Source organism: Podarcis bocagei (genome assembly GCF_964188305.1).
Source record: "Podarcis bocagei genome assembly, chromosome: 12".
NCBI classification, from domain to species: domain Eukaryota; kingdom Metazoa; phylum Chordata; class Lepidosauria; order Squamata; family Lacertidae; genus Podarcis; species Podarcis bocagei.
In genome coordinates, this window is record NC_138137.1 from 60,941,128 (window position 1) to 60,966,229 (window position 25,102).

The following is a 25,102-nucleotide window of genomic DNA, read 5'->3' on the forward strand; positions in this document are numbered from 1 at the left end:
ACTGCTATGGCAGCCAGCAGTCCAGTCCAGGTGAGGCAGGAAGCAGGCAGGACAAAAAGGGGAAGAAAAAGAAAGGCGGCAGGTGACTTGGCCTTTTACCAGGTCTGGAAAGGTCACGCCCACCCACTAGTCCCATGCAAGGAAGGATGATCCAGACCAGGAGGAACAGGAAGTTTCAACTGGCTGAACCAAACATTCCCTTGCATGTCCACTCTAGCAAAACAAGGAATGCTGTACTTGACTGCTCCCAGTGGATTACATCCCACTTATGGATGGAGACCAATAGCATCTGGGATTCTAACATCCCCACCATGATCCCTGAATGGAGGGATATCAATAGTCTTCTCTGTGAATGTTCTTTGTCTATTGATGCCTTTTTAAACAATGACCAGGCTTGTCTGAACTGCTAAGGCCTTCTTAAATGTCGGCTTCAGAGTTTTTAGTGAAGTTGATGTAACTTCTATCAGGTTTGTTGTTTTTATTTTTGCTTTTGCTTCTGCCTGTATTTGGTTGACCAAAGAGATGACTGACTTCAGAGATGGAGTGGATTCCATGATTGAGCCAAACAAAATCTATCCCAGATACAGTGGTACCTCGGGTTAGTACTTAATTCGTTCCAGAGGTCCGTTCTTAACCTGAAACTGCTCTTAACCTGAGGTACCACTTCAGCTAATGGGGCCTCCTGCTGCTGCCGGGCCGCTGGAGCACGATTTCTGTTCTCATCCTGAAGCAAAGTTCTTCTTTTTTAAAATAATAATAATAATTTTTACTAATTTTAAAACAAAATAATTATCATACATTCCACAAAATTTCACCTCTTATACAATCTTTTTGGACTTCCATCAGCACCTCTGGTGATCTCCCATTTTTATAATTTCTTCTGCATTTCTTAAATTCATATTGCCTTTAATTATCATAACTAACATCATCCATCATGCAATAATTCAAATTATTCCCCTTACAAACTTCCTGTAAATCTACAAATGTAATCTGGTCATCACAATTACTTTTCAAATAGTCTGTAAATTTACGCCAATCTTCTGTGAATCTCTGGTCCCGCCGGTTTCGAATTCTTCCCGTTAGTTTATCTTGTTCTGCATAGTCCATTAATTTCATCATCCAATCTTCTTTCGTCAGTAGTTCTTATTGCTTCCATTTTTGTGCCAATAATATTCTTGCTGCCGTCATTGCATACAAAAACAGCTCACAATCATTTCTATTTATATCATCCCCGACAATGCCTAGTAAACATGCTTCTGGTTTTTTAATTAACGTATATTTCAACATTTTTTTCATCTCGTTATATATCATTTCCCAGAAGTTTTTCACCTTTTTACATTCCCACCACATGTGATAAAAAGTTCCTTCTTTTTCTTTACATTTCCAACATTTATTGCTTACTTTATACATTTTAGCCAGTTTGACAGGTGTAATATACCATCTATAAAACATTTTCATCACATTTTCTTTTAAGGCATTGCATGCAGTAAATTTTAAACCTTCCTTCCATAATTTCCCCCAAGCATTCAGCTGTATTATTGTACCTGAAGTCTTTAGCCCAATGAATCATAATCGACTTAAGCTCCTCATCCTTCAAATGCCATTCAAGCAGCAGTTTATACATTTTAGACAAAATTTTATACTTATTACTTAATATCTCAACTTCAAACTTATTTTCATCAAATCCTATCTCTTTGAAGTCCTGTTTAAACATTTCATTGACCTGACGATAGTGTAGCCAATCTCTTACATATTCCATAACTTCTTCATATGGTTTCATCTTCCATTTACTTCCTTCTTTTTGTATTAATCTCCCATCAGTTATCCAGTTTCCTTGCATATTGATCTTTTTCACACTCATTACTTCTAATGGAGATAACCAGTGTGGTGTTTTTTGTTCCAATAGGTTTTTATACCTATCCCATATTTCTATTAGAGATCTTCGAAATATGTGGTTTCCAAATCCTTTATGGACTTTTGCTTTATTATACCATAGATATGCGTGCCAACCAAATCTATTATCATAACCTTCTAAGTCTAACAAATCTGTATCTTCTAATACCATTCATTCCTTTAACCAACAGAGACAAGATGCTTCATAATACAATTTCAAATCTGGCAGGACGAAGTCTCCTCATTCTTTAGCATCTGTTAATAACTTATACTGTATTCTCGGCTTCTTCCCCAGATATATCTTGAAATTGTTTTTTGCCATTCTTTAAAAATTGTTGCCCCTTTGATTATTGGAATTGACTGAAACAAAAATAACATCTTTGGTAGCACATTCATTTTGATAGCAGAAATCCTTCCCCCAAATGACAATTTCATCCTTCCCCATATTTCCACATCTCTTTTAAATTCCATTCCACACTGGTATATAATTATTTTGGAAAAGATCAATGTTTTTAGTAGTTAACCAAATTCCTAAATATTTAATTTTTTTAACCGCTTCTATACCAATTTGTTTCTGCAGCACTTCCACCAGGTCCTGTTTCATATTTTTAACAATCATTTTAGTTTTCTTTTTGTTCAATTAAAAACCTGCCACTTGCCCAAACTGTTCTATCTCTTCTAATACTTCTTTAGCACTTGTAGCTGGATTTTCTAATGTTAGTACCAAGTCATCGGCAAAGGCTTTCACTTTATACTCATTCCGACCGACTGAAATTCCCGTCATGCCTCCCGCTGCCACCATGCCGCTACCGCATGATCCCTGTTCTCATCCTGAAGCAAAGTTCTTAACCCGAGGTACTATTTTTGGGTTAGCGGAGTCTGTAACCTGAACCGTATGTAACCTGAACCGTATGTAACCTGAAGCGTATGTAACCTGAGGTACTACTGTAAAAGCCAAGCAATAAGTCAGTTAATTGTTGTTGAGTCTCAGCTTCAGGATTTGTCCGCCGAGTGAGCACTTAAGAACGGATAGGTTTCCTTAAGAATGTCAGTTAATACCAACCAAGGCAGTGAAAACTATAGTAAGGCCTCACATCTAACTTTCTTCAGTTCTTCCTCTCTCACAGGCATTTATTAACATTGCTCAATAATCTGGAGCACCATTTCTTCCTGAGGGTCTAATTAGCTTCTCTCTTCATTGCAGATGGTGATGAATTAGAAGGAAAGAACAAGGGGGACCAGAACAGAATCCACATAGTGGAGAAGTCATATAAATATTCAGAGTGTGGAGAGAACATCCGTCAGAGGTCCCAGACCACCTCCCATCAAAGAAAATACTTCGTACAGAGAGATAGCCTCACTTCACACAAAAGAACAAAGAGTAGGGAGAAATTGTATCAGTGCTTGGAATGTGGAAAGAGCTTCAGTCACAGTCATCTCACTTCCCATCAACAAATTCATATAAAGGAAAAACCTTATCAGTGCTTAGAGTGCGGAAAGAGCTTCAATCAGAAGGATAGTCTCATTTCCCATCAAAGAATTCATACAGGAGAGAAACCCTATCAGTGCTTGGAGTGTGGGAAGAGCTTCAGTAGGAAAAATCATCTCACTGCCCATCAAACAATTCATACAAACGAGAAACTCCATAAGTGCTTGGAGTGTGGAAAGAGCTTCAGTCAGAGGGTGAATCTCGTTTCCCATCACAAAATTCATACAGGGGAGAAACCATATCAGTGCTTGGAATGTGGGAAGAGCTTCAGTAAAAGGGCACATCTCACTTCCCATCAAAGAATTCATACAGGGGAGAAACCCTATCAGTGCTTGGAATGTGGAAAGAGCTTCAGTTACAGCCACCATCTGACTTCCCATCAAAAAATTCATACAGGGGAGAAACCCTATCAGTGCTTGGAATGTGGAAAGAGCTTCAGCCGGAAGGATCATCTCATTTCCCATCAAAGAATTCATACAAAGGAGAAACCATATCAATGCCTGGAATGTGGAAAGAGTTTCAGTCTCAGGCACAGTCTCACTTCCCATCAAAGAGTTCATACAGGGGAGAAACCCTATCAGTGCTTGGAATGTGGAAAGAGCTTCAGTCAGAGCTCCAATCTCTCTTCGCATCAAAAAATCCATACAAAGGAGAAACCATATCAATGCCTGGAATGTGGAAAGAGCTTCAGTCACAGGCACAGTCTCAATTTGCATCAAAAATTTCATACAGGGGAGAAACCATATCAGTGCTTTGAATGTGGAAAGAGCTTCAGGAAGGGGTCTCAGCTCTCTTCCCATCACACAATTCATACAGGGGAGAAAGCTTTTCAATGTCATGAATGTGGAAAGAGGTTCAGTCGAAGCGACAATCTCACAAACCATCAAAGAATTCATACAGAGGGAAAACCAAAAAGGAAAAAAAATTAAAACCTTACAAAACACAAGTGTATAAAAAAAGAGAAGGGGGCAGAATAACTAAAAATACCCTTTATCACATTTGTATCATCTATATCATATAATTTATCAACCCATAGAAAGGCAGGCTCCCCCAGCTCTCCCCTGGGTGCCCCCCTCTTTTCCATATCTCCCACCCTGAGATCCTTCCTTCCCTGCGTTCCTTGCAGGTCCCTCCCCCCCTCCAACTGTCCTCTTCCTGTTTTATATAATTGTAAAACCTTTATTATACCGAAATCTTAAAAATACAAACAATATAAAACATATTCAAACATTACAGATTATGAATATGCAAAAAGTATAAATGAGAGGGAAACAAGAAAAGAGAAAAAAGAAGTAGAAAAAGAATAGAAATGATGTTATTTACGATAAAGAAAAGCCTTCCAACTATACCCATTGTACTATTTTGAACTAATTTTTTTTACAGTTTCCTAAATCCCCCCCCCCATCTCACATTCTCCTTTTTGGTTCTAGTTTTCTCCAATATTTCCGTATATTACAAGACTCATTCGATATCTGCCATAAAGCTTTTGTTATCACAGTAAACTTTAAGGTATTCTTTAATTACTATCCATTCTTTATTAACATCTTGTATCGTATTTCCTCTTACTGCTCCGGTTATCCTTGCTAACTGTATGTATTCTAGCAATTTGGTTTGCCATTTGAGTTTTGAGGGGATGGTTTCTCTTTTCTGATTTTTTGCAGTTAGAATCCTGGCAGCAGTTGTGACGTACATAAATAAATGGTCTGTTTGTCTTCTTGATTTCCATTGTTATGATTCCTGACAAAAAAGCCACCGGTCTCTGCAGGACAGCCGGCCACCCAACTTCCACATCAAAGTCTCCAGCAAAGGAGAGTCAGGAATTGCACCCGCAGGGGGCGCAATTAGTGCCAGCACCGTCCGTTAAGAGTTTGGGTGTAATCTTCGATACCTCCCTCTCTATGGAGGTGCAGATTATAGCTATGACAAAAGCAGCATTTTTTCATCTCCGCCAAGCTAAGCAGATGGCCCCTTATCTCTCTCACCCTGACCTAGCCACTGTGATCCACGCGACGGTCACCTCCAGACTGGATTATTGTAACTCGCTCTACGTAGGGCTGCCCTTGAGACTGACCCAGAAACTCCAGCGGGTGCAGAATGCCGCGGCGAGACTCCTTATGGGGTCTTCACTGCGAGATCACATTCATCCAGTACTATACCAGCTGCACTGGCTCCTGGTGGAGTACAGGATCAGGTTTAAGGTGCTGGTTTTAACCTTTAAAGCCCTATACGGCCTAGGACCCTCGTACCTACGGGACCGCCTCTCCTGGTATGCCCCACAGAGGAACCTACGGTCTGCAAATAAAAACATATTGGAGATCCCAGACCACAGGGAGGTTAGGCTGGCCTCAACTAGAGCCAGGGCTTTCTCGGCTGTGGCTCCAATCTGGTGGAACGCTCTGTCCCAAGAGACTAGGGCCCTGCGGGACCTGACATCTTTCTGCAAGGCCTGCAAGACAGAGTTGTTCCACCAGGCCTTTGGTCAGGGCCCAGCCTGACTCCCTCCTCTGGCAACCTGTACAGAATTTTGCTCAACGGTTGCCATTAATTTGATTTTTATTAATTTTTATAATGAAATGTTTTTAGAATGTTGGATTATTTGATTCTTTGTTTATTTGATTGTTGTTAGCCGCCCTGAACCCGGTTTTGGCTGGGGAGGGCAGGATATAAATAAAATTTATTATTATTTTATTATTATTCTTGACCCCCCGCATCGCCCACCCCGGGGTGGCCCATGTGGCAGACGTAGGAGACCCCGTGGTCCTCTGTCAGGACGGGCAACAGGCAGGTGAAGCTGAAGGTGCCGTTGGGGGCCTGGCGGTGCCCCAAGTCCCAGATATCCAGGAAGGCATCCTGGGGGCACTGGACCTCCTCCGCTTCCAGCTGACCAAGGCACCCAGAGGGTAGAAGCCGGAGACCTCACAGGCCAGATAGGGACGGGCGCTGGGGGGCACCGAGAACTTCATAGGCGCAGCTTCACTTGGGGGGGGGCTCTGCATGTGTAGAGGGGGGAGAGGGAGTGAGCGCAGCGCCAGCCGCTAACAACCAGGAGAGCTGCAGGCAGCCAAGGCTTCAGACTCCCAGCTGCTGGGAGGGGGGCTCTTGGGTTCAAATCCTGGCTGGGGGAAGGACATCGGGTCAGCTGCTGCAGGGACAGGACAGGGCTTGATCCAGCAGCCGACTCTTCTTATGGAGCCTCCCAGTCCAGGGGCAGTCTCCCTGGATTGCTTGAATGGCAGAAGTGGAAGGGACCCCCAAGGGTCATCAAACCAACCCCTGCAAGGCAGGAAGCGCTACCTATGGGCATTTGGCCACTGCAAGGACAAGAGGCCGGACTGAATGCCTCAGGCTCTTTGTCTGTTCCCATGGAGCTTCCAGGAACAGAGGTAGTCTATCTTAGGTTCTTATAGTCATAGAACTATAGAATAGAAGGGCACCTAAGGGTCATCTGCAAGGCAGGTATCTCAGGGCTATTTGGCCACTGCGAGGTTTAAGCACTCTCCCTGTGTTCTTTTGGAGCCTCCAGGCGCAGGAGCGGTCTATCTGGATCCTTAGGTCCTTGACGGCATTTGGACCCTGTGAGAATAAAGGATGCTGGCTCAATGGGGGCAGCTGATCCCCCTTTTCCCCTTCCCCTCCATCCTCCCTGCGAGGGAGACCCCCGGTCACTCAGTCACCCACCACCTTGAACTTGAGCTCCTGCTGGGCATGCAGGTGGGGCAGGTAGAAGTTGAAGATGTAGGTGCCCTCGTGGCAAATGGCCATGCTCTGCAGGCACAGGGAGGCGCTGCTGCCCTCGGTGTCCAGCAGCAGCTCGGCCACGGAGACCCCCGCGAGGCTCCATCGTAGGCCAGCACCACCTTCCCGGCCCCCTGGAACTGATGGCACCACTCCACCGAGAAGGCCGAGGCTGGCGCCGAGAAGCCACAATGCAGGATCGCCGGGCACCCGAGGCAGGACTCCAGGCACGGCGTCCGCGTGAAGACCAACAGCACCACTGCGCAAGGAGGGTGAGGTGAGCGGGAGAGATCCCCAGCGATCGGGGTATAAATAAATTATTATTATTATTATTATTATTATTATTATTATTATTATTATTATTATTATTATTATTTATTATTTATTACTGAGAGGCTCTGGCACTCTGCACAGTCATTTTAAATTATCCATTGATGGCACCACTCCACCGAGTCAAAATGAGTGTACCATTAAGGTTTTGTGTGTGTGGTTGGCCCTCGTAATAACTTTGCTTTATTCATATCCGTGGGTGAAATATACTCAGAGTCGCAAAGTGATTTCATGCTCTTTATTCAGCTCATAGTGGTGAGGAGGAATGAATGAATGTCCCCTCACAGTATCTGCTTTATATACATTATTTACACAATGGGCTGCACATGATTGGCTAATTCCGGAATTCTACTGTAAGCCAATCAGGTTGTGGATTCACTTCTATCTGGAGCAGGATTGGGTGGTTCCTGCCAACCAATCATACTGCTGCATTGTCCTTGGACCAATCAGACTGCTGCATTCTGAATCCTATTGTTCTAGGACCAATCAGACTGCTGCAGTTTGGATCCTATTCAACTCAGTACATAACAGTGGGTCTCTCCTTCGAGTAAAAGTCCGCTGGGGGCTCCCTCAGTGCGAGAAGCCAAGTTACAGGGAACCAGGCAGAGGGTAGTGGCTAGGAAACAACTACCAGACTTTTAGAAGACATCTGAAGGCAGCCCTGTTTAGGGAAGCTTTTAATGTTTGACAGATTACTGTAAATTAATATTTTGTTGGAAGCCGCCCAGAGTGGCTGGGGAAGCCCAGCCAGATGGGCGGGGTATAAATAAATAAATAAATAAATAAATAAATAAATAAATAAATATAATAATAATAATAATAATAATAATAATAATAATAATAATAATGCAGCTCTGGTCTGGCACCCTACACAGTCATTTTAAATTATCCTAAACCCTAAGAGTTTAAAACAGATAGGTAATTGACAGACGTAGGTGATATATAGATATCGGTATCGGGAAGCTGCCAGATGCCCCCCTTGTTTGGGCCTGTGATGGACAGCAGAGCCAGGCCAGTCAGTGGATTCAGTCCCTCAGAAATCCCACCAGGAGGCTGCTGGAGCCTCGCTCTGATTGGCTCCCAAGTCATCGGGGGGCGGAGCCAGCACTTTTGGCGGGAAAATGAAAGGCGCCTTTTCTGAGGGAGGGAGAAAGGGGGAGAGGGATGGTCTGAGGGGGGACCTTGGAGGGGAAGGTGGGGAGGAGAATCCGTCTGGAGGGTCTGGGGAGAGGAGTCAGGCGGGAGTTCAAGGGGAGAAGCTATGGGGAGGCAGGTGGAAGCGGGGTCTCCTTCCATTGGGGGGGAAAAGATATTTGAGGAGGAGAAGACCCCCCCCGAAGCCCAGAACAAGGGGACCCCCTGGGCCTGTGACTGGGAATCTCTCTGGAGGGGCTGAGAAAGGGGGGAGCGGAGGGAAAGGGCCCCTCGCTCAGGAGCCCCCCAAGGCACAAATACAAGATGGGTGACACCTGGCTTGAGAGCAGTACATGTGAAAAGGATCTAGGAGTCTTGGTTGACCACAAACTTGACATGAGTCAACAGTGTGACGCGGCAGCTAAAAAAGCCAATGCAATTCTGGGCTGCATCAATAGGAGTATAGCATCTAGATCAAGGGAAGTAATAGTGCCACTGTATTCTGCTCTGGTCAGACCACACCTGGAGTACTGTGTCCAGTTCTGGGCACCACAGTTCAAGAAGGACACTGACAAACTGGAACGTGACCAGAGGAGGGCAACCAAAATGGTCAAAGGCCTGGAAACGATGCCTTAGGAGGAACGGCTAAGGGAGCTGGGCATGTTTAGCCTGGAGAAGAGGAGGTTAAGGGGTGATATGATAGCCATGTTCAAATGTATAAAAGGATGTCACATAGAGGAGGGAGAAAGGTTGTTTTCTGCTGCTCCAGAGAAGCGGACACGGAGCAATGGATCCAAACTACAAGAAAGAAGATTCCACCTCAACATTAGGAAGAACTTCCTGACAGTAAGAGCTGTTGGACAGTGGAATTTGCTGCCGAGGAGTGTGGTGGAGTCTCCTGCTTTGGAGGTCTTTAAGCAGAGGCTTGACAACCATATGTCAGGAGTGCTCTGATGGTGTTTCCTGCTTGGCAGGGGGTTGCACTCGATGGCCCTGGTGGTCTCTTCCAACTCTAGGATTCTATGATTCTATGATTCTAAGTGGGAATCCGCCAGGGAAGGGGGGCTGCGTCCAGAGCCTTGAATGGTGAGTGACACCTGTCACACCTCAGTCAAGGAACCAGAGGGAAGAAGGGGCAGAAATGGAGTTCAACATTGGACCACCATGTCCGGAAAGCGGAACATCTGCCGGAAAGCAACAGCTTTTTGGGAAATGGAGCTGGAGAATAATAATAATAATAATAAATTTTTATTTATACCCCGCCCTCCCCAGCCAGGGTGGCTAACAACCAATAATAAAAACAAGTTGATAAAAATAAAATTTAAAAGATTAAGATTTTCACAGGAGGAGAAAGGAAAAAGAAAGAAATCAGATCCCGCAGGGGCCGGGTCTCCTGAGAAAAGCTGCGCATGGACTTCTGCGTTTAATTCCGTGACTTCCTCCAAGTTGAAGCAATAAGTTGACTTCTGCCTGAAAGAACCCGTCTCCTGACACCAGCTTTTTCTTGGTAAATAAAACTTTTCTTCTTTGTTCAGCTTCGGCTCTAAATCACCAAGTTTTCCCTCACACAAGAGAGGCTGTGGTCAATGGCAGAAATTCATTTAATGGGCAAACCGTGAGGTGGATCCACTCTATTTAATTGGGGGCCGTTAGCAGGGACATAATGCAACTTTATTAGTTGGAGGCTTGCGGTGGGATCTGCTAGAGGGCCATTATAAAATAATCAGACAGAGTTGTAGGGTTGGAATGCATTCATACCAAATACAGTAGGTTAAGAATCAACATTTATGTTTTGGGATAATAATATCACCTAGACATTAGATAAGTATATATGGAATTGGAATTGTTAACTCTTATAATGATATAGTAGTTGTTATTATTGTTATTATTATTATTAGTGTTGTTAAATTACACTGATCTTTTAAAAAGGAAAAATAGTTTGAAAATAATAATAGTAAACAACTGTAGGTTGGATCCCAAAGGACATCTAGTCCCACCCCCTGCAATGCTACCCAGCAACTCTTCCCCCCCCCGAGAAGTTTCCCCCGCCAGCCCCTTCCTCTCCCTGCAAGGAAAGAAGCTGCACCTGCTGAGTTTCTGCCTTCCCCCCAGTGTTGCAAGGGGAGTAAATACGACAAAGGGGGCGATCTCCCCGCCTCCTCCTCGAATAAAAGGATGTCACCTAGAGGAGGGAGAAAGGTTGTTTCCTGCTGCTCCAGAGAAGCGGACACGGAGCAATGGATCCAAACTACAAGAAAGAAGATTCCACCTAAACATTAGGAAGAACTTCCTGACAGTAAGAGCTGTTCGCCAGTGGAATTTGCTGCCAAGGAGTGTGGTGGAGTCTCCTACTTTGGAGGTCTTTAAGCAGAGGCTTGACAACCATATGTCAGGAGTGCTCTGATGGTGTTTCCTGCTTGGCAGGGGGTTGGACTCGATGGCCCTTGTGGTCTCTTCCAACTCTAGGATTCTATGATTCTATGAATTGTCGAGTTGGAAGGGACCCCAAGGGTCATCCAGTCCAACCCCCTGCAAGGCAGGAATCTTTTGCCTCACGTGGGGCTCGAACCCACGACCCTGGGATCCAGAGTCTCCTGCTTTACCAACGGAGCCATTTGCTCCAAAGGGACAGGTGTCGCTCTCAAGTACCCTCCTAATATTGCAACAGACTTTCAGTCTGCTAGCTAGTGAGCAGGTGAAGAAGACGGAGAATTTTAGTTTATTATTTATACCCCACCCATCTGGGGCCAGGGTACGAGGCTGCTGCCTCGATGGCCTCTGAGCCGAGAATCACAGAGAACTCTGCACATGCCCCGGACCATCCGATTCGGGGAGGGAGGGGGAGCGGAGAGCGGGCTGTGCTCAGCTTGCGAAGGGTTCTACAGAGCTGGGATCCTAGAGAGCACAGGAAGTAGAGACAGCAGGGGGCAGGTCCTCCAGAGCAGATTCCTCCCCCACCCACCCCCCCGTGCCCAGTCTCTACCGGCATCTCTGGTCTCCTCCACGAGCTGCCTCGGTTTCCCTTCTGGGAATAATCCGGTAAGCCTCCTCTCTCTTCCCCCTTGGGGTGCCTGGGGGGAGGAGGGGGTCCCAGAGCTGCAGGGGTGGGTGTTCTGCTTCTGAATTGCAGGGGGAGACCCCCCCCCCCAAGTCTGGGAGAAGAGGGTCCTGCTCCCAGGGAGGGGGTGAGGTCTGCAGCTCTGCTCTTCCTTTGCATCCAGGCGCTGCTTCCTCTTTGGGAGGGAGGGAGGGGTCGGGGGGGAAAGGGCATGCCCAGAATCCCCCTTGCAATGGGGGAGCCCCTGCCAGGCCCCCCCTTTGCTCCTGGCAGAGCCTTTCCCCCCCTGCCAGATCCTCCTCCAGATCAGCTCAGGTCTCTCTGGGAAGGGTCTGGGGGGGAGGGCATGCCCAGAATCCCCCTTGCAATGGGGGAGCCCCTGCCAGGCCCCCCTTTGCTCCTGGCAGAGCCTCCCCCCCCCTGCCAGATCCTCCTCCAGATCAGCTCAGGTCGCTCTGGGGGGGGTCTGGGGGGGGGAGGCATGCCCAGAATCCCCCTTGCAATGGGGAAGCCCCTGCCAGGCCCCCCCTTTGCTCCTGGCAGAGCCTTTCCCCCCCCTGCCAGATCCTCGTCCAGATCAGCTCAGGTCTCTCTGGGAAGGGTCTGGGGGGGAGGGCATGCCCAGAATCCCCCTTGCAATGGGGGAGCCCCTGCCAGGCCCCCCTTTCCTCCTGGCAGAGCCTTTCCCCCTGCCAGATCCTCCTCCAGATCAGCTCAGGTCGCTCTGGGAGGGGTCTGGGGGGGAGGCATGCCCAGAATCCCCCTTGCAATGGGGAAGCCCCTGCCAGGCCCCCCTTTCCTCCTGGCAGAGCCTTTCCCCCTGCCAGATCCTCCTCCAGATCAGCTCAGGTCGCTCTGGGAGGGGTCTGGGGGGGGAGGCATGCCCAGAATCCCCCTTGCAATGGGGAAGCCCCTGCCAGGCCCCCTTTCCTCCTGGCAGAGCCTTTCCCCCTGCCAGATCCTCCTCCAGATCAGCTCAGGTCGCTCTGGGAGGGGTCTGGGGGGGGGAGGCATGCCCAGAATCCCCCTTGCAATGGGGAAGCCCCTGCCAGGCCCCCCTTTCCTCCTGGCAGAGCCTTTCCCCCCCCCTGCCAGATCCTCCTCCAGATCAGCTCAGGTCACTCTGGGGGGGGGGAGGGCATGCCCAGAATCCCCCTTGCAATGGGGGAGCCCCTGCCAGGCCCCCCCTTTGCTCCTGGCAGAGCCTTTCCCCCTGCCAGATCCTCCTCCAGATCAGCTCAGGTCGCTCTGGGAGGGGTCTGGGGGGGGAGGCATGCCCAGAATCCCCCTTGCAATGGGGAAGCCCCTGCCAGGCCCCCCTTTCCTCCTGGCAGAGCCTTTCCCCCCCCCTGCCAGATCCTCCTCCAGATCAGCTCAGGTCACTCTGGGGGGGGGAGGGCATGCCCAGAATCCCCCTTGCAATGGGGGAGCCCCTGCCAGGCCCCCCCTTTGCTCCTGGCAGAGCCTTTCCCCCTGCCAGATCCTCCTCCAGATCAGCTCAGGTCGCTCTGGGAGGGGTCTGGGGGGGGAGGCATGCCCAGAATCCCCCTTGCAATGGGGAAGCCCCTGCCAGGCCCCCTTTCCTCCTGGCAGAGCCTTTCCCCCTGCCAGATCCTCCTCCAGATCAGCTCAGGTCGCTCTGGGAGGGGTCTGGGGGGGGGAGGCATGCCCAGAATCCCCCTTGCAATGGGGAAGCCCCTGCCAGGCCCCCCCTTTGCTCCTGGCAGAGCCTTTCCCCCTGCCAGATCCTCCTCCAGATCAGCTCAAGTCGTTCTGGGGGGGGGAGGGCATGCCCAGAATCCCCCTTGCAATGGGGGAGCCCCTGCCAGGCCCCCCCTTTGCTCCTGGCAGAGCCTTTCCCCCTGCCAGATCCTCCTCCAGATCAGCTCAAGTCGTTCTGGGGGGGAGGGCATGCCCAGAATCCCCCTTGCAATGGGGGAGCCCCTGCCAGGCCCCCCCCTTTGCTCCTGGCAGAGCCTTTCCCCCCCCCCTGCCAGATCCTCCTCCAGATCAGCTCAGGTCTCTCTGGGCAGGTGCTTCCCCTGGGGCTCCTTCTGGGCCGCTGCTCTCCGTGGAGAAGAGGAGAGGATGCAAAGCCGCTTTAAGGACTCCAAGGTCTTGTCCTGAAGGGGATGAGGCAATGACAGGGGGAGAGGGAGAGGGCTTTGGGTGGCAGGTTGTGACGTTAACATATATGAGAGTGTGCTGGAGGGGAAATAGTTAAATAGGTTGCACAGACAGGACCCAGGGGGGGTGGAGTCAGTGGGTTTATAAAACCAGTTCTGGGAGGAGTTGGTTGGGAGTTGTTGGTGGGTAGTTGGAGGGTTTTTGTGGGTTGGCTGGTTGGGAAAGACAGTTGGTAATAGAGAGACAGTTAGGACCGTGGGTTCTTGAGTGTGGGGAGGTAGAAGAGATAGAGAGAGGAACATAAGATTAAGAAAGTAAAGAGCAACAACGTTTGGAATGCTGTAAAAGTTTTGTTTGTGTCTGAAATAAAATACACTCTTCTTTATTAATTGAAAAGCTGACTGAGACTGAAGTGATTTTACCAGGCAGGACCTAGAATCATAGAATAATAGAGTTGGAAGAGACCACAAGGGCCATCGAGTCCAACCCCCTGCCAAGCAGGAACCATCAGAGCACTCCTGACATATGGTTGTCAAGCCTCTGCTTAAAGACATCCAAAGTAGGAGATTCCACCACACTCCTTGGCAGCAAATTCCACTGTCAAACAGCTCTTACTGTCAGGAAGTTCTTCCTAATGTTTAGGTGGAATCTTCTTTCTTGTAGTTTGGATCCATTGCTCCGTGTCCGCTTCTCTGGAGCAGCAGAAAACAACCTTTCTCCCTCCTCTATGTGACATCCTTTTATATATTTGAACATGGCTATCATATCACCCCTTAACCTCCTCTTCTCTAGGCTAAACATGCCCAGCTCCCTTAGCCGTTCCTCATAAGGCATCGTTTCCAGGCCTTTGACCATTTTGGTTGCCCTCCTCTGGACACGTTCCAGTTTGTCAGTGTCCTTCTTGAATTGTGGTGCCCAGAACTGGACACAGTACTCCAGGTGAGGTCTGACCAGAGCAGAATACAGTGGCACTATTACTTCCCTTGATCTAGATGCTATACTCCTATTGATGCAGCCCAGAATTGCATTGGCTTTTTTAGCTGCCGCGTCACACTGTTGGCTCATGTCAAGTTTGTGGTCAACCAAGACTCCTAGATCCTTTTCACATGTACTGCTCTCAAGCCAGGTGTCACCCATCTCGTATTTGTGCCTCTCATTTTTTTTGCCCAAGTGCAATACTTTACATTTCTCCCTGTTAAAGTTCATCTTGTTTGTTTTTGCCCAGTTCTCTAATCTGTCAAGGTCGTTTTGAAGTGTGATCTTGTCCTCTGGGGTGTTAGCCACCCCTCCCAGTTTGGTGTCATCTGCAAATTTGATCAGGATGCCCTTGAGTCCATCATCCAAGTCGTTAATAAAGATGTTGAATAAGACCGGGCCCAAGACAGAACCCTGTGGCACCCTACTAGTCACTCTTCTCTAGGATGAAGAGGAACCATTGATGAGCACCCTTTGGGTTCGGTCAGTAAGCCAGTTACAAATCCACTGAGTGGTAGCATAGTCAAGACCGCATTTTACCATGTTCTTTTCAAGAATATCATGGGGCACCTTGTCGAATGCCTTTCTGAAATCAAGGTAGGCTACATCCACTGCATTCCCTTCATCTACCAGGCTTGTAATTCTGTCAAAAAACGAGATCAGGTTAGTCTGACATGACTTATCTTCTTCCTTTGGATCCTGGCGCTGCTTCCTTTTTAGGGAGGGAGCTTTGGGTCAAGGAAAACTGGGCATGCAAAGAAACCCCCTTCAGATTGAGGGATAAGTCAGATTTGTTAACAGAGGCTGTAGCCAGATGGGAACATTTGCACATGGGAGGAGCACAGGGAGAAGAAAAGCTCTTCTGCATCTGCAGCAGCACAACTGGGCCACTTCCTCTGTCCCAGATGCAACAAAACATGTCTCTCCCCTATTCAAGCTAAACAAGTAGACGAACTAATGTGAAAGCAAATTTCAGATCTATCCTCAGGAAATGCTAAACAAGGATAAAAGACTCCTTCTCCCAACCTTATGAGGAGGGATTATCAGTCACTGGGTGGCTTGTACTATTAACAGAGGACATGGAACACATAAAATCCTTTTTGGCTGACTGTAATAAAATTCTAACCATCCTGATAGGTACTTGTAAAACCTTCTGGAAGAATCTAGCAGAGCATCTGTGGGTTTTGATAAACAAGAAATGGAAATAGGTGCAGTCTCAAAAGAGGCTAGTTTTATCAAGCTACCCTCAGCCTTTGGGAATCTTGTCAGAAGAGGAGTGTAAAGCTCACCTCTGGAGTTTATAAAGGGTATACATGCCTGGTGTTCTTAAGAACACTACAGATTTAGGACATGTGGAAGATCTATACTTTGATGGCTTCCATGCCAGGGTGGGGGCCACATTTTGAGACTGGAGACTTGCGAAGGTTGTGTATAAACACAGACAATATCTAAGGAGGAGTGGTGTATTCGTCTCATGATATTTCAGAAATGTGGCATCACCAGCTCCTCTGCTTCCACATACAGATTTGGTCCCTAGGCAACCCCTGACAGAGGCAAATAGGGCCACAACTTTGGGGAAAATAATTTCTGCGTCCAGTCAGCGCTTCCCCTGTGCAGCTCTGCTTTGGGGCTTGAGGCTGACCTGGCAGGGAGCAGAGTAGCAGCGGTCCTGCGTCCGTGTGAGATGAGGGATAAATCAAGTCCAAAGACAGTCCGGTTCTTATCTCTAGAAGCGTTTATTTACAAAGCAGTAAATCCATCAGAACTTTCCAGCATCTTTCCTGTGCTCCAAAAGCACACACTGCCTCTCTGCAGCTGAGCTGCGTCTCTGGCAGAATCGAAAGCACTTCTGAACAGCGACACAGGCTCTGACTCACTTGTCTGCGTCAAGCTCCTCCCAGATACAGGACACCACGGAGTTATAACTCTGTCAGTTCCAAACTCCACACCCCCTCTTGTCCTGCATCTGGGGACAATAGCCAACAATGCTCTTCCCATACGCAGACCCTCACAGAACTCCTCGTGCTTCTGGAAGGTTAATGGTTTTATGAAACCATCAGCGAGGTTCTTGGTTGAGGGACAGTATTTCAGAGCAACTAGCCCCTCATGAACGCTCTGACATACATTCCGGAAACGTATGTCCAAATGTTTGGTCCTCGCCTTGAATTGCCCCGTCTCGTTCAATTTGAGGCACGGTTGATTGTCTTCATGCTCTCCACAGATTTCCTCGACCAAACACACATAGAACTCCAGCTCTCTGCAAACCTCTGATAGCGCACTGAACTCAGCTTCAGTAGACGAAAGCGCTATGAGACTTTGCTTCCGGGACCTCCGCCCAATCACTGAGTCCCCAAACTTCACCACTAGGCCTGACACTGATTTGCGGTCCTCAAGGTTAGCCCAATCCGAATCTACCCATGCGGTCAGCTTGACACCGCCCTCAGCTGACATATTGAGGCAAAAATCTTTGGTATCTTGCAGGTAACGTAGCACCCGTTTAATACCATTCCAGGCCTGCACACTAGGACTTGAAGCCTCTCTACTGAGCAGATTGACAGCAAACGCAATGTCTGGTCTGCTCCACTGTGACAGATACAGCAGACTACCCAGAGCTGACTGAAAGAGTTCAGTATTTTCGAACACAACGAGTTCTACTTGCTGACACTCCTTCACGTATCCAGCCTCCATGGGTGACTTGGCACCTGCACAGTCAGACATCCTGAACTTCTCAAGCAACTGTTCAGTGTTACCTTTCTGGCGAAGCAAAAAGCTTCCATCACTTACTCTTGTGATCTCTAAGCCAAAATACGACTTGACGTCTCCAAGCTGCTTGAGCTTGAACTGCTTTCCAAGCTCCTTAGCAAACTTCTCCACCTGTTTACTTGTCTGTGTCATGATCAAGATATCATCAACAAACACCTGAACCACTTGCTGTTTCAAGCCTGAATCTCTAATGTAAAGACAACTGTCTGCAAGAGATCTCTTAAAACCTAGCTCTTCTAAGGCTTCATGTAGGCACATATTCCAATTCCTGGCAGATTGGCGTAATCCATAGATGGATTTGTGCAACCGCCACACGACGCCTGGCTCACTGCCTTCAAACCCTGGAGGAGGAAGCATGTACAACTCCTCCTGGAGATCTGAGTTCAGGTAGGCGACATCTACATCAAAATGGTTCACCTTCCAACCTCTCTGTGCTGCTATAGCCAAAAACCTTCTCAGAGTCTCGGCCCTCGAGGTCGGCGAATAGACCTCTGTGAAGTGGACACCCTTCCTCTGTGTGAATCCTCGGGCCACTAATCTCGCTTTATACTGTGGTTCTCCAGCTTCTGTGGGTTTAAGTCGGTAAACCCACCTGCAACTCACAGCTTGCTTTCCAGCCGGCAGCTGTGTGAGTGAGAACACACCAAGAGACTCCATTGAGTTCATCTCCTTCTGCATCGCCTCACGCCATTTGCTAGCTTCTTCCTGAGGCAACTTCTGAACATCCTCAAAGGATTCAGGTTCACATCTAGCCACACCAACCCAGACACTAGTGGCTTCATACTTTTCAGGAGGCTTACCCTTGGTTGACCTTGCTGACCTCCTCGGCGTGAACTCTGGAACTGCACCTGATTCACTTGGATCAACCCTACCATCCCTTGTGTCAGAAACTTCCCCCTCTGACCTGCTGCGCCTTTTTGGCCGCACAGCTGGGTCTGCTGGCGAGGATGGTTCACTCCTTGGCTCAGACTTGACAGAGACCTGTGGAGGGGTCTTGGGACTCCCTTTTGGAGAGGTTCGGAGCCTCTGCCTTGGAGATCCCGGCTCTGGACTCTGTGGCTGTGGACTGTGCACCTCAGCAACAGGTTCAGACTCGTCCTCCTCCTCTTCCTCATCTGAGTCTAACAGAACATCCGGGTTCCCGTGAAGACGTTTCCACCCACTCTGCTCGCAAAACTCAGCACTGCCGCTAATAAGCAGCTTAGACTGGTTGCCAGTAGGGTATGCGAAACGCCACGCCTTTGAACTCGGCTCATAGCCTACAAAGATCATCTTCCTAGATCTTGGCTCACCCTTTCTGCACATAGCCTTTGGAATGAGGACCCAAGCCTCACAGCCAAACACTCGCAGAAAGTCCACTTTCGGTTTCTTCTGATGCAGTAAGAAATATGGTGTGTTGCCTACACTTGCACACTGCACTTGGGCGTCTTTAATGGACTTTCCACTAGCCCCATTTTCCACCAGCCCCATTTTACCAACAGTCCCATTTTCAATGGGCATCTCCACCAGAAAGAGCCTGTCTTTCCTCTCAACACTGTCGATCTTCTTCCCATCCCTGTAGAAGGAACACAGATCGTTAGAGAACAGAACATCAAACCCAGCAGCCATAAGTTCTGATACACTTAAAAGAGAATGTGCAAGCTCTGGAACCAAAAAAGCTTGCACCTCGTGATCTATAAAGGAACAATATAACAACCCAGTTTCAGTCAGTGGTCTCTGAGACCCATCTGCTAATGTGACGTAGCGTCCAGTTTTAACTGTCTTGCAGTTCCTCAGGAGCCCTCTGGAAGTCACGAGGCAATGAGACGCTCCAGAGTCGATTATAAGAGATAAAGTGTCTCTCTGGCTGTTTTCCAAAGTTGCCATGGCGGTGCTCGCACTCCCACCGGTTGCCATGGCCACAGCCTCCCCCCGACTAAGGCTTTCGCAGTTTCCCAGAGGCACCATCACAGCTGTGGGGTGATAAGACACCTTGTCCTTGTTTTTCTCCTGGCCTGCTGCTTTCCCACGTCTTTGCTGGGAACCAGCCCTGGAACCACTGCTTATCTGCTTTGTTGACATTCCTCTCCAGCCGGTGCCTTCCTGGACCTCTGCAGAACAATGCCATTCACTGTTGGACTTCGCCTCAGAGCACAAACAACTCTTGGAGACTTTGGCTTTCCCAGAGCTCTTGGAACGGCCTGCACCCCCACTCCTGGGTGCCCAGCTGCCTGAGGAACGGTCTGCAACTGCCTTCCTCTTCCCAGCTCTCAGCCTCTCTCCAGGACCATCACACAGACGTGTTGAAGCATAGAAACAGCTTCCCAAAACAGTCCCAGCCCCCTCTGGGCTTGGTGCTCTCACTGCGGCCTGACATGCCGTCTTCAGTGCCTGCCACACGACCCAGGGCTTCTTCCCTTGCAGCTTTGGCAACAGCCAAGCATCAACGCTGGCCCTTAAAATGGCTAGCACCTTTGCTCTCTCTCCAGAGCATCAGCCACGTCTGCCTCACAAGCGTGCACTGCTCCTGCAGACCTCTCACTGGGCTGGGCAAAAACTGGACCGGCTTGTGTACATTCCCAAAGCTTCCTTTCTGCCAGCCAGTAGTACATGCGCTTACTCCAGGCTTCCCAATTGGCCCCATTCAGTCTTTTGAAGGGGATGCTGAAGCTCTCATGGCCCTGTTGAGCAGCAGCCATCTTCCTCCCACCGGGGCTTTAAGCGTACTCACAAGTTGCCAGCAATCTGGACCTCCGAAGCATCAGCCTCCTCTTGGCTTTTGGCTCTACTCTCCAGGATTCCTCACTGCCCTTCCTGGCAGGAGCTCTCAGCAACGCAACGCTGGCAGTCTTCCTCCCTTCTCACACCTGTCAGGAAATGCGGAACCCCCATAACCTTTGGGGAAAATAATTCCTACGTCCAGTCAGCGCTTCCCCTGTGCAGCTCTGCTTTGGGGCTTGAGGCTGACCTGGCAGGGAACAGAGTAGCAGCGGTCCTGCGTCCGTGTGAGATGAGGGATAAATCAAGTCCAAAGACAGTCCGGTTCTTATCTCTAGAAGCGTTTATTTACAAAGCAGTAAATCCATCAGAACTTTCCGGCATCTTTCCCGTGCTCCAAAAGCACACACTGCCTCTCTGCAGCTGAGCTGTGTCTCAGGCTGAATCGAAAGCACTTCTGAACAGCGACACAGGCTCTGACTCACTTGTCTGCGTCAAGCTCCTCCCAGATACAGGACACCACAGAGTTTTAACTCTTGTCAGTTCCAAACTCCACAACAACATCTGCCTGGCTTGCAGTGAGAGAGCTCAGAGTGTGAACTGGGCTCTCCATTCAAAGCACCTAGCATGGGGGCATCCACATGTAATAACTACTTGTCTACTTTCTGCCCATGCTCTGGGGTTGCAGTTTTCAGGATTGGGGACAGGGCGCCACTGGTTTTGCCACCAAGTTCTGTCCAATAAGCCCCACTGAGTTCAATGGGATCTACTCTCTTTTCACTACTGTGCAGACCATGCCAGCCTTAGGAAGTGGGGTGAGGAGCAAACAGGTGAAATTGGAACCACTGGAGATGTTTAGGAAAAGGGTTTCTGTTGGGAAGGGGCTGCCCCATTTGTGCTTCTCCAGGGGCAGGAGAATATCTAGGGCAGGAGAATCCCTGCAGGGCCTCTGAGGTTCCCTTTGCTTCTTCCTCTCTCCCAGGCTCCTCGACTCATCAGGAAGGATGAAAGAGACGGATCCTGCAAAGCTAGCAAAGATGGAAGGGGGAAGATGGACGGCTGACCCGGTCAGGTTGTCTCCCACATCCCTCCCCACAACCTCTGAGTGTTCCCTCTCAGGGACCTCCGAGAGATCTGGTGAGTTCCAGGAGAGTGGAGATGCAGACGTGGATGGATGGAGCCGGATATTGGAGCTTGTTCAGCTTGGGGGTGAGGGGAGGCAGACAGGCAGATGGAGATGGAGAAGGGGAGCACCTTTTCAGGCTCCTCCACCTGCCTGCCTGAACCTCCGCTGTTTGGATTCTGTCTGGGATTCTTAACATTCCCACTGTGAACCTTGAATGGAGGGATATCAACTCTTTCCTCTCTGAATGTTCTCCATCTAGTTATGCCTTTTTAAACAAGGACCAGACTTGACTGAAGCTCCAGGCCTTCTTCAATATTGGCTTCAGAGCTTTTAGGGAAGTTGAAATAACTTCTGTGAGGTCTGTTTTGGCTCTGTCTGCATTTGACTGACCTCTGAGATGTAGTGGATTCCAGGATTGAGCCAAACAAAATCTATCCCAGATTAAAGCCAAGCAGTATGTCAGTTAATACCAATCAACAAAGGCAGTGAAAACTATAGTAAGGCCTCACACCTAACTCCCTCCAGTTCTTCCTCTATCATAAGCATTTATTAACTTGCTTCAATAATGGATGTGAACCATGTCCCCTTCGCTCTGAGTGGGGTTTGGGTCCAGGACAGCGATGCAGAGTTTGCATGACTTACACTAACATGGCAGTGCATTGCTGGGGGAGGGGTCAGCATTTGATGCTTCTGTGTGATCTGCCCCCCTGTCACAGTATGCTGGCAGTGTGGCCCCACCGGTTTCAAGAGAGTCACATGACCCGCAGGCACGCGGAAATGATGGGGGGGGGTCAAACATGCCACACATCAACAATGGCATTAAGTTAGACTTCAAGGATGTCCGCTTGAAGCTGAAACAGAGCACTCTCAAGCCTCACAGTGAGGTGGGGGGGGACTTTGTTCAATATTCTGGAGCACCATTTCTTTTTGAGGCTCTAATTAGCTTTTCTCTTCATTGCAGATGGTGATGAATTGGAAGAGAAGAACAAGGGGGACCAGAACAGAATACACATAGCAGAGAAGTCATATAAATATTCAGAGTGTGGAGAGAACATCCATCAGTGCTCCCAGTCCACCTCCCGTCAAAGAAAGAGCTTCGTTAGGAGGAATAGCTTCACTTCACATGAAAGAACAAAGTGTAGGGAGAAATTGTATCAGTGCAGAGAATGTGGAAAGAACTTCACTCGGAAGGACGGTCTCACTTCCCATCATAGAATTCATACAGGGGAGAATCCCTATCCATGCTTGGAATGTGGAAAGAGCTTCACTCGGAAGGACAGTCTCACTTCCCATCATAGAATTCATACAGGGGAGAAACCCTATCAGTGCTTGGAATGTGGAGAAAGCTTCAGCCGGAAGGATGTTTTCACTTCCCATCAAAGAATTCATACAGGGGAGAAATTGTATCAGTGCAGAGAATGTGGAAAGAACTTCACTCGGAAGGACGGTCTCACTTCCCATCATAGAATTCATACAGGGGAGAAACCATATCAGTGTATGGAATGCGGAAAGAGCTTCACTCACAGAGCTGGACTCGTGTCCCATGAAAGATTCCATACAGGTGAGAAACCATATGAGTGCTTGGAATGTGGAAAGAGGTTCAGCTGGAAGACAAAGCTCACTTACCACCAAATGATTCACACAGGGGAGAATCCCTATCCATGCTTGGAATGTGGAAAGAGCTTCACTCGGAAGGACAGTCTCACTTCCCATCATAGAATTCATACAGGGGAGAAACCCTATCAGTGCTTGGAATGTGGAAAAAGCTTCAGCCGGAAGGATGTTTTCACTTCCCATCAAAGAATTCATACACGGGAGAAACCCTATCAGTGCTTGGAATGTGGGAAGAGCTTCAGTCAAGGCTCCCATCTCACTTCCCATCAAAGAATTCATACAGGGGAGAAATCCTATCAGTGCTTGGAATGTGGGATGAGGTTCAATCGGAAGGATGGTCTCACTTCCCATCAAAGAATTCATACAGGGGAGAAACCCTATCAGTGCTTGGAATGTGGGATGAGGTTCAATCGGAAGGATGGTCTCACTTCCCATCAGTGCTTTGAATGTGGGAAGAGCTTCAGTCAAAGTGCATATCTCACTTCCCATCAAAGAATTAATACAGGAGGGAAACCCTATCAGTGCTTCGAATGTGGGAAGAGCTTCAGTCAAAGTGCATCTCTCACTTCCCATCAACGAATTCATACAGGGGAGAAACCCTATCAGTGCTTCGAATGTGGGAAGAGCTTCAGTCGAAGCACCAATCTCACTTCCCATCAAAGAATTCATACAGGGGAGAAACCCTATCAATGCTTCGAATGTGGGAAGAGCTTCAGTCGAAGCACCAATCTCACTTCCCATCAAAGAATTCATACAGGGGAGAAACCCTATCAATGCTTCGAATGTGGGAAGAGCTTCAGTCAGGGGATCTATCTCACTTCCCATCAAAGAATTCACACTGAGGGAGAACCAAAAAGGAAAAAAGGAAAAATTATTAAACAACCCTTACAAAACACAAGTGTATAAAAAAAAGGAGGGGGGAGAATAACTAAAAATACCCTTTATCACCTTTGTATCATATATATCATATCATTTATCAACCCATAGAAAGGCAGGCTCCCCCAGCTCTCCCCTAGGTGCCCCCCTCTTTCCCCCGTCTCCCACCCTGAGAGATCCTTCCTTCCCTGCATTCCTTGCAGGCCCCTCCCCCCTCTTCCTGTTTTTGTTGTTGTTGTTTAGTCGTTTAGTCATGTCCGACTCTTCATGACCCCATGGACCAGAGCACACCAGGCACCTCTGTCTTCCACTGCCTCCCGCAGTTTGGTCAAAGTCATGCTGGTAGCTTCGGGAAACAGGTATCTTCCTGTTTTAGATAATTTTTAAACCTTTATTATACCGAAATTTTAAAAATACATACAATATAAAACATTACATTCAAACATTACAGATTATGAATACACAAAAAGTATAAATGAAAGAAAAGAGAGAGAAAAAGCAGAAGAATAGAAAATGATGTTATTTATGATAAAGAAAAGCCTTCCGACTATACTCATTGTACTATTTTGAACTTAAATTGTTTACAGTTTCCTAAATCTTCGCCCTCACACACCTCACATTCTCCTTTTTGGTTCTAGTTTTCTCCAATATTTCCTTATATTAAAGGACTCATTCGATATACTGTTGTTACCTGCTCTGAGCCCGGCTTCGGCTGGGGTGGGCAGGATATAAATAAAATATTATTATTATCTGCCATAAAGCTTTTGTTATCACAGTAATCTTTAAGATATTCTTTGATTACTTTCCATTCTTTATTACCATCTTGCATTGTATTTCCTCTTACTGCTCTGGTTATCCTTGCTGCTAATAATAATAATAATAATAATAATAATAATAATAATAATAATAATAATAATTTATTATTTATACCCTGCCCATCTGGCTGGGTTTCCCCAGCCACTCTGGGCAGCTTCCAACAAAACACTAAAATACAGTAACCTATTAAACATTAAAAGCTTCCCTAAAGAGGGCTGCCTTCAGATGTCTTCTAAAAGTTTGGTAGTTATTTTTCTCTTTGACATCTGGTGGGAGGGTGTTCCACAGGGCGGGTGCCACTACCAAGAAGGCCCTCTGCCTGGTTCCCTGTAACTTGGCTTCTCTTAGTGAGAGAACCACCAGAAGGCCCTTGGAGCTGGACCTCAGTGTCCGGGCAGAACGATGGGGGTGGAGACGCTCCTTCAGGTATCCTGGGCTGAGACCGTTTAGGGCTTTAAAGCTCAGCACC

At 48.0% G+C, this 25,102-nt stretch overlaps 3 protein-coding genes across 4 annotated transcripts in view; 2 read left to right on the top strand and 1 right to left on the bottom strand.

Moving 5' to 3' along the window:
* Window positions 1-25,102, top strand: part of LOC308569548 (uncharacterized protein) — a 54,167-nt gene that overhangs the window by 12,485 nt on the left and 16,580 nt on the right. For both annotated transcript variants that reach the window (XM_081163609.1, XM_081163610.1), the window contains one exon: window positions 3,098-4,163. In XM_081163609.1, the coding sequence (XP_081019735.1) occupies window positions 3,098-4,163 (1,066 nt within the window). The remainder of the gene's footprint in view (window positions 1-3,097; window positions 4,164-25,102) is intronic.
* On the bottom strand, window positions 6,148-7,416 carry LOC308569455 (tapasin-like; the record flags this gene model as incomplete). The annotated part of the gene is made up of 3 exons (XM_081163377.1): window positions 6,148-6,417; window positions 6,654-6,693; window positions 7,049-7,416. Coding segments are annotated over 3 exons (678 nt in total), but the record flags the coding sequence as incomplete, so codon positions are not given.
* On the top strand, window positions 11,551-24,701 carry LOC308569602 (uncharacterized protein). Its single transcript, XM_081163722.1, has 4 exons — window positions 11,551-11,620; window positions 21,184-21,338; window positions 22,289-23,345; window positions 23,400-24,701. Exons 2-4 carry the CDS (start codon window positions 21,206-21,208, stop codon window positions 23,845-23,847), a joined length of 1,638 nt encoding a protein of 545 aa, XP_081019848.1. The 5' UTR covers window positions 11,551-11,620; window positions 21,184-21,205; the 3' UTR covers window positions 23,848-24,701.